The sequence below is a fragment of the Palaemon carinicauda genome, chromosome 19, assembly GCF_036898095.1.
Source record: "Palaemon carinicauda isolate YSFRI2023 chromosome 19, ASM3689809v2, whole genome shotgun sequence".
In the NCBI taxonomy this organism is placed as follows: Eukaryota; Metazoa; Arthropoda; class Malacostraca; order Decapoda; family Palaemonidae; genus Palaemon; species Palaemon carinicauda.
In genome coordinates, this window is record NC_090743.1 from 120177293 (window position 1) to 120187292 (window position 10000).

Consider the following 10000-nt stretch of genomic DNA (forward strand, 5'->3'; position numbering starts at 1 on the left):
ATACATAGTCACAGGTATATATATCTAGATATTTACTCCCACACACACACACACATATACAGTATATATATAATATATATATATATATATATATATATATATATATATATATATTTATATATATATATATATATATATATATATATATATAAACAAACTATATATTCACAACGATATATACTTCTGTAGTGACAATTGGATTACGTTATTTGTATTAGTATATATATATATATGTATATATATATATATATATATATATATATATATATATATATATATACATATATAATAATAATAATAATAATAATAATAATAATAATAATAATAATAATAACCTCACTGTCACAATGACATAACTCACGCTCAATCACATATTCTCACAAGGAGAAAAATGTCCAGCTCCAAAAAAAAAAAAAAAAAAAAAAAAAAACATCACAGACTTCGGTGACATTTCTCACGGCTGAGTCAATGTCAGTACCTGGCCAAAGGCCTACAAAGAAAAGTATAAAGGAGAAGAAGGGGAAGTTTTAATAGGAGGAGAAAAAATTATAGGCCTATTTTGTGACGAAGAAATTGATACCGAGGGGATGTAACTGTTCTCTCTCTCTCTCTCTCTCTCTCTCTCTCTCTCTCTCTCTCTCTCTCTCTCTCTCTCTCTCTCACACACATTTTTACCTAACTTCTTCTTTTTCTTTATCTGCAACTTTTCCCACTTTAATGTGGGGTCGATGTTTCTAGCCAGCGTTCTCCTTCTCGTTCCCTGTACCTCCATTTCCATCACTCTCCTCCCAATATACTGTTCATCTCTTCTCATGACATGACCATACCACCTCAGTCTACTTTCTTGGATCTTATCTGATAGTTTTCTAAATCCTGTGGTACGCCTAATTATCTCGTATTTTTACCTAACTGATTTCAAGTAATGTAAGAGTGGTGTTATATAGAGCGATAGTAACACTGATAGAATTGCTAACATTACTATCTCTACTCCTAATGCTATTACTAGTAATATTGAAAATCGTGGACAAAGAAATTCAATGATAATAAAGGAGTATGCGTTCACAGACCTATTATTGCTTTACATATTGATTGATAGCTGTAAATTATCTTATGTCCTAAAACTCTTGCAATCCAGGAGAACATTAGGCAATATGTATTATTTTCTTTCAACCAAAAAATATAAATGAAAAAATTTAATAAACATTTTCTATATTGTTATCATAAAGAAACTAAATCTCATAATACTGAGAGAGAGAGAGAGAGAGAGAGAGAGAGAGAGAGAGAGAGAGAGAGAGAGAGAGAGAGAGAGAGAGAGAGAGAGAGAGAGAGAGAGAGCAACGTCCCAAGATTTCCATTCATTCTGATAATCAGCTTTAGAAAATTTTAACCCCAAAACACAACAGTTATTGGCAAGCATTCATGGCTCATTATATATATATATATATATATATATATATATATATATATATATATATATATATGTATGTTTATACAGTATATATATATATGTATATACAGATATATATATATATATATATATATATATATATATATATATATACATTAAAATACAAAATATTCCGTGTATTTACGATAAATAAAATAACCCACAATGTGTGAAAAATTAAATTTATTTTTCAAACACGGGGGGTTTTATATATATATATATATATATATATATATATATATATATATATATATATATACAGTATATATACACACACATATATATATATATATATAGAGAGAGAGAGAGAGAGAGAGAGAGAGAGAGAGAGAGAGAGAGAGAGAGAGAGAGAGAGAGAGAGAGAGAGGGTAATTTTAAGCAAAAGATAACTGGCAAATATATATATTTCTAGCCCTCATCCTTGATACAGTCCATCCATATTAGCTTTGGTCTCCCTCTCCTCCTCCTTACCTGTACCTGCATTTCCATCAATATTCTCCCAATATACTGTTCATCTCTTCTCATGACATGACCATACCACCTCAGTCTACTTTCTTGGATCTTATCTGATAGTTCTCTAACTTCCGTGGTACCTCTAATTACCTCATTCCATATCTTACCTCTTCTTGTCACCCCACACATCCATTTCAACATTCTCATATCAGCTTCTATCTACAGAGCCAGTACCAACCCTTATGTTCACATGAGAAAGGGTTTTTACCTCTTCATCAAGAAACATAGCATATTAGACGAACTTTGTCTTCTTCTATCTACAGAGCCAGTACCAACCCTTATGCTTACATGACAAAGAATTTATACCTATTAATCAAGGAGCATAACATTCTAGAAGAACCTCAGCTTCTTCTATATACGGAGCCAGTACCAACCCTTATGTTCACTTGACAAAGAGTTTGTACCTCTTCATCAAGTAACATAGCATACTAGAAGAACCTCAGCTCTTCTATCTACATAGCCAATTCCAACCCTTATATACGCTTGAGAAGGAGTTTTTTCCTCTTCATCAAGGACCATAGCATACTAGAAGAACCTCAGCTGCTTCTATCCACAGAGCAAGTCTTCTTCTTTGTCTGGATCTTTTCCAACTTCAAAGTGGGGTCGATGTTTATACCTCTTCATCAAGGAACATAGCGTAATGGAAGAACCTCTGCTTCTTCTATCTACAGAGACAGTACGAACCCCTATGTTCACATGAGAAAGAGTTTGTACCTCTTCATCAAAGAACATAGCATTCTAGACAGCTTCTTCTAGCTACAGAGCCAGTACCAACCCTTATGTTCACATGAGAAGGAGTTTATACCTCTTCATCAAGGAACATAGCATACTAGAAGAACCTCACCTTCTATCTACAGAGCCAGCACCAACACTTATGTTCACATGACAAAAGAATTTATACCTTAATGAAGGAACATAGCATACTAGAAGAACCTCACCTTCTATCTACAGAGCCAGTACCAACCCTTATGTTCACATGAGAAGGAGTTTGTACCTCTTCATCAAAGAACAGCATACTAGAAGCAGCTCAAATTTTTCCCTGTGCATTAAACATCCTTTAGGTTATTCCAACAGAAATATCTCTTAGTTGTATACTAGTTGAATTCACCTCAAAGTATTTTCAAAATTTGGCACAGAATCAGTTTCAATTATCTTATTTTTCTATTCTACAACGCAATCCTTCATTCCATTCCAAAGTAGGTTTTTTTTTTTTAGATTTTTTTCTAATTTTTAAAGAAACTTCAGGAAGAATTCTCTTATTCACATCTATTATATACTTGGCCATCTTCTCCAATCACAACTCACTCATGAAATGTAGTTTTGAATCCAACGAAATTTTTTAAGGCACCCTTAAAGGATATGACTGCATACTAGAAAAAGCTAAGCTTTTTCCCTCTGCAGGGCCAGTCTTCTAGATTATTCCAACAGAGCATCCATAAGGTTGACATCCGGAAGAATATATTTAGAAATCCGACCATTTGTTCACATGACAAAGGCTTGTACCACTCCATCATGGAACCATTGCATACTAGAAGAAGCTAAGCTTTTTCCCTCTGCAGTGCACATCCTGTAGGTTACTCCGACAGAATTGTTTCTTAGTTGTATACTTTTAGATTTTGCTCTTTTATTTCTTTTATTGAACAACATTCTATTTACTCTTCAAAGTTTTCTTCTTTGATAACTTCTTGTAAGATATTTCTAAACCTAGCCGAGGCAACATCGTTTGCAGCCCTTTCAAGATGGTTCCTTAAGTCCCAAGATTGTCCATGAGGATCGCCTTCTTCCTCTATGTTTCCTCGTGTGATATTTTCAAAATACTGGATACGCCTTTCTACAATCCATTCCTCTATTTCTTCAAGGTTAATCTTCTGTTTCTTTTCTGTTTTCTCATCTTTCAGAACCTCTTCCCATAGTTGAACAGGAGCATATACTTTGTCACTTTTTTCTTGTGAAATTTCATCCTGTGCAATTTGTCTAATCCTTATCAAGGCCACTTCTTTTGCTTCCCTCCTAAGATGCTTTCTCTCGTCCTGAGGTTTTCCTTCAAGATCAGCTTTTTGTTTCTCTCTCATTATATTTACCATCCTAATTTCTGCATAATCATCACAATTACTAGCAGAATCTCCATATGTTCCTGGGCTATTTGCTTCTTGGTAGTCTTGAAGTTCCTTTACAATGTTCTCACTTTTACAGACGTTTTCATTTTGTTCTCCTGATAATTCTTCTTGTATTATTTGTGTTATCCTTGCCATAGCAATATCCTTGGCCTTCCTATTAAGATTTTTTCTCAAGTCTGGAGATTGCCCACGAAGATCACCTTCTTCCTTTATGTTTCCTTGTATGATATTTTCCCGAAGATCCCCTTCTTCCTTTATGTTTCCTTGTATTATATTTTCTCGAAGATTGCCTTCTTTTTTTATGTTTCCTTGTATGATATTTTCCCGAAGATCGCCTTCTTCCTTTATGTTTCCTTGTATGATATTTTCCCGAAGATCACCTTCTTCCTTTATGTTTCCTTGTATGACATTTTCCCGAAGATCACCTTCTTCCTTTATGTTTCCTTGTATGACATTTTCCCGAAGATCACCTTCTTCCTTTATGTTTCCTTGTATGATATTTTCCCGAAGATCCCCTTCTTCCTTTATGTTTCCTTGTATTATATTTTCTCGAAGATTGCCTTCTTTTTTTATGTTTCCTTGTATGATATTTTCCCGAAGATCGCCTTCTTCCTTTATGTTTCCTTGTATGATATTTTCCCGAAGATCACCTTCTTCCTTTATGTTTCCTTGTATGACATTTTCCCGAAGATCACCTTCTTCCTTTATGTTTCCTCGTATGATATTTTCAAAATACTGGATACGACCCTTTACGATTCCTTCCTCTATTTCTGCAAGGTTAACCTTCTGTTTCTTTTCTGTTTTCTCATGTTCTCCCTTTTCAAGTTTTCATTTTGTTCTGATAATTCCTCTCGTATTATTTGTGTTATCCTTGCCAAAGCAATATCCTTGGCCTTCCTATTAAGATTTTCACTGAAGTCTGGAGATTGTCCACGAAGACCACCTTCAGTTCTAGCTAAGGCTACTTCTTTGGCCTCCCAATTTGGATTCCTTTTGATTCCAAGACAATCCTGATCCTGTTTCCTTTTCCTAGTCAGTTTTGCATTGCCTATAATCATTTCTTCATATAGCAGAACAAGTTTCCTCACTTTTGCTTTGTTTTCTAGTGAAGGACTCCTTTCTCGTTTCGCTATTTTTTTTGCGTTTTTTCAAGTTTTCTGACCAGATCATTGACAGTTCCTTCTAGTGGGTTTTCACTCTCTTATTTAATCAAAGAGACCCTGTTTGGTTCCCTGTCGGAACAATGACGGCATACCTTAATTCCCGAATTTCCAATATTGTCCTGATTATTAAATACAAATCCATTGGTAACTTTCGTATTCAAAGCCACTCCACAATAACAACAACACATGTTAAAATTTTCCATTTCTGTTAATACCTTTCCTCCACCTTGTTTTTGGTATGTTTTGAAAAAAGTAACTTGATCTGGAGACACTCAGGGAGACTCCGAGAATGTCTTCGGAGAATCATAGAAAGTCTTCAAAACAAGACACAGATCCCTGAGCCGGATTCGCGATCAGACGAAAGATTGATTTTGTGAATTTTTCATGATTTCTATTTTGAATACCAGAAAATCGACAGAAATGATCACAAAACCATCTTTTTAAGGCCAATGTCTACTAAAATAGGCTGCTAAAATCATTTACAATAGGATGATATGAAGGAGAAGTAAAGAAGATTTTCTTTAATTAGAATTTCATTCATTAGAGCTACATTGAACATATTAATCAGTTGAATATAAAGGGTAGTACAATAAGAATTTCAATGCAAAATAGAAATATTTGTGAAGTTTTAGAAATTCAGAAATAAATTATTTCGTAGATGACTCTGAAGACGAAAAAAATCTTCCATGAAGGCTCCAAAAGGTTCCACAAGTCACTGCTACATTCGGGCTTCCAGGTCTTCCTTGGATTCTCGACGCTTTTCAATCTTCCTCTGTTCTTCCAGTTTCCTTCCTGATCTTCAGTTGCTAACGAAGTTTTCTATCCTGGACATCCCGTTTTCTCCATCGTTCTTCCCGCCCGTCTTTTGCTTCTGTATCATTTCATCCTTCGGCAAACAGGGTCTTCTCTCCGCATGGCTGCTCAAAACCGCTGTAGTCTTCTTCGCGGAATCGTTTTCGGCGACTCATTGGAGAGGTTTTTCCATCCTCTTCTTGAAGCCTTTTAGGAATGGCGTTCTTGAGACTTGAGACTCTTCAGCCGCTGTAAGAGCAATGATATTCGCGTTCCTCCACAACTAAATTTGAACGAGGATGTTGTTAGATCGGCCTAAGGCAGACCACGGCCTCCATGCGTTTGGCAGTCCGTAAGAGGCACAGAAGGACGGACACGATGCAATAAAGATGAAGATGAAGCTCTCCAAAGATATCTCGAAGACGACCATCGAAGGAAAGCAGAAGCTGTAGTCGGCCCAAACTAACTTGTTTTTCTATACTAACTAAATTCGTCTGCTACGCTCCGAAGTCCGAACGGATTCTAGTCAAGCTCTGCTTGAACAACGAAGACCACTTCAATATAAGAGGCAGCTCGATAGAAACTTCGATAAAAAAAAATCCGAATATTCGTGAAAGAGAAATTTAGTCATCTGGAAATTTACAAAACAAATTATTCGATAAATAATTTAGAAGTTGAAAATTTTCCGGGTTGAACCGTTTTGTTTTATATCTCAAATAGCGATATCTGGCATCTCTCTTTCACTACGTCTACATTTCTTTGTAAAAGTAAACCTAACTTTATAACTATGCTTTAAATTCTCATCATGAAACAACAATTACCACAAATAAAATAGATATAGATTAAGATATTTTTTATTTAATCCTTTAATAATATAATTCTATATATAAATAAAAAATTATTTAAGTCGAATGGAATGTCCTTCAGCAACTTCAGAATAAAAACTCCCGTTTTCTTTTCTAGCCTGATTTACGATAAGTTGGTTCTGTGTATAACTTTATATTTGTTCTGTGAAGTTATTTATTAGAATAAGCCAACCAACAAACAAATCTTTATTATCCATATATAATATACTTAACTTTGTTGATTGCAGCTTGTTGCACACGCAATATCAAGTTGCTATGCCTCTCAAGAGAAAGCATTTTGCAATAAAAGGCAGGGTGCATTACACATAAATATACTGTAAGCCTATACATATCTGTTGTAGGTCTATACGTTTAGAGGCTACACTGTAGGTCCATACATAGATGGGCTATACAGTACGCCTAATCATAGATGGGCTATTCTGTAGGCTATACATAGATAGGGCTTATTATAGGCCTATTCAAAGATCGTCTATAATGTAGGTCCATAAATAATAGGCAATACTGTAAGCGTGTGCCTGTATATATATATATATATATATATATATATATATATATATATATATATATATATATATATATATAATATAGCCTATACTGTGTATATATATACTGTGTATATATATATATATATATATATATATATATATAATATATCCTATACTGTAAGCCTATACATATATGGGCTATACCAGGGATGTCCAACCTTTTAATTTAATGGGCCGCATTGCAAACTTGAATATTTAACTGGGCCGCAAAAACCGCGAATATCTGAATACATTTTAATGAAAAATGATAATATAGAATAAAACCACGTGAATACACTATATTACAACAATGTAATTATTGTAATGTTATATGTAGCTATACATAAAAAAAAACATTAAATTGAATTAACCAATATTAATTCAATGAGACTTTTTACTTTGTCTTCCAGAATATAATGAAAAATGACAATATAAAACAAAACCATGAGAATATATTCTATTACAGCATTTTAAATATTGTAATGTTTATAGTAGCTATACATAGAAAATAACCCATTAAATTGAATTAACCAATAATAATTCAATGAGACTTTTGACTTTGTCTTCCAGCCATAATGTTTTCAATATTTGCATCGAAAGATGTATTCTTAATTCTAAGAATGTTTGGAAAATGTCTGTCAGTCAAGCTATTTCTTTTTGCAGTTTTAATGTTTTTCATGCTGGAAAAAAAAACTACTTCCCAAGTACATAATAATTTTCTGGATAAATTTATAATTTGATTGAATTCATTGAGAGGATGCAATTTCTTATAAAATGAAGGAAGTGTGTGCTCTCTATGGAAAGTTTTTAAACCTTCCCGACTTTGCAGCTCAATCAATTCAAGTTGGTACCTACTCAACTGGTGCTTTATCATATTGAATTGAAAATAGATCAGTAAATAGTTTTAGCTCGATTTCAATCTTTTTAAAATAAAAAAATCTAACTGTAAACTCTCCAAGCAAATCTTCACATAATTTAGTATATATTTCATAGTTTACAGAAGTCTGTATTCCTGTAATGCTAAGTAAACTATACGCTGTGACTGGTGGAGCAGCGGTAGTCACGCAGACTAAACGAGAATTGAACAATTAGGAACCAAACAGAACGAGTTTTATACAAGATAATTTTACGTTCATAACTCACATGGTGTTGTCACGATACTTATGATGAATTGTGTGTCTCTATGTAGGCTACAAGGCAATCATGATTTAATGTTATGTCAATATAGTAAGAAATACTCTAAGAAATTTTCAAAAATTATCTATAATCTAAATGACAATTTAAAAAATTTAAATGAAGTGAAAATAATCTAAATATAGATTTTAAATAATCTAAGTTCGTAGCCCTAGCTAAGCCTCATCACAGAACCAAGCAACTGACAATATTATAAACTTAGTATGCATGCTCAGTTGTAAATTTCATCTTAACCATACTGTTTTTTAAAATATTTTTGTTTATTATTTTATTTATTGAATATAAAGTATTTTGATTAAATTACATGAAGAATCTCTAGCTCACTACATGATAAATTTGCTAAAGACTTTTTTTTCTTTTTAATGAGAATCGATAGTGGGCCGCAGGTTGGACATGCCTTCCGCTATACTATAGGCCCCTCTCTCTCTCTCTCTCTCTCTCTCTCTCTCTCTCTCTCTCTCTCTCTCTCTCCTTTTAGATACATGCATATACTCACGCTCACACACACAACAACAACAACAACAACAACTGCGACCATTAAAAAGAAAAAGAAAATATAGATCAAAGAAACTTGGATTCGAATTCCTTACGACCTCAAGACGTAACAGATTCAGGGGATAGAATCCTTTATCAATACATAAAAAAGTGACGTATTTATGGAATCCTCTGTACCCCCATATAATGGCAATTTTTCACGGGGAATTGGACACAGGACATCTGACGTAGGACACCTTCCTATGGACTCCCTTAGTCTGGGAACATCCTAGGGATTTTGGGAAATTGGGTCTTTGTGTGTTCAACTAAAGTATCTTATTTTATAGTATTCTTTCATATATTGTAATCTTTATATCTCCATATTCTGTAAAAATCTACATTGCTCAAACTTAAAATTTATTTAGCCAAGATAGGAACAAAAGGATATAAAAGAAAAGAAAAGAAAGAAAAGAAAAAAAAGAAAAGAAAAGAAAAGAAAAAAATTACGGCAAAGGCCGCAGTTATAAATAAAATACCGAACAGCGGCATTTCCCGTTTTCTATACAGTCATTCTTCACGGGCAGTAAACATGGAGTTTTGATCTTGCCGATACCATGTCGTTAAGCATTCAGCTGCTTTTTTTAAAGCATTTTGCATTAATCTATGCACCAAGGAACAAATATTAGTGACGAAACTAAAGCTTCTTTACTTCAAAATTCACTAAAACTTATAAATTCTTTGTACTTATTGCTCTTTATAAAAGCCGACCAACGATACAAAACATGGGGACCCATGCTCAAGTAGTCCTCAGACATAAAAGCTACCTGGTGTAATATACGGCATTGGTGGACAACGCGATAACAAGAATGATATTTAAGCGGCCGACAGGAGACTTAACAATACCGTTACG

At 33.7% G+C, this 10000-nt stretch overlaps 1 protein-coding gene across 1 annotated transcript in view; it reads right to left on the reverse strand.

Moving 5' to 3' along the window:
* Positions 1–3612: 3612 nt before the first annotated feature.
* The window catches only part of LOC137659288 (trichohyalin-like), a 31327-nt gene continuing 24939 nt past the window's right edge, over positions 3613–10000 (reverse strand). The window contains exon 5 of the mRNA XM_068394315.1: positions 3613–4893. Coding sequence (XP_068250416.1) covers positions 3613–4893 — 1281 coding nt within the window. The remainder of the gene's footprint in view (positions 4894–10000) is intronic.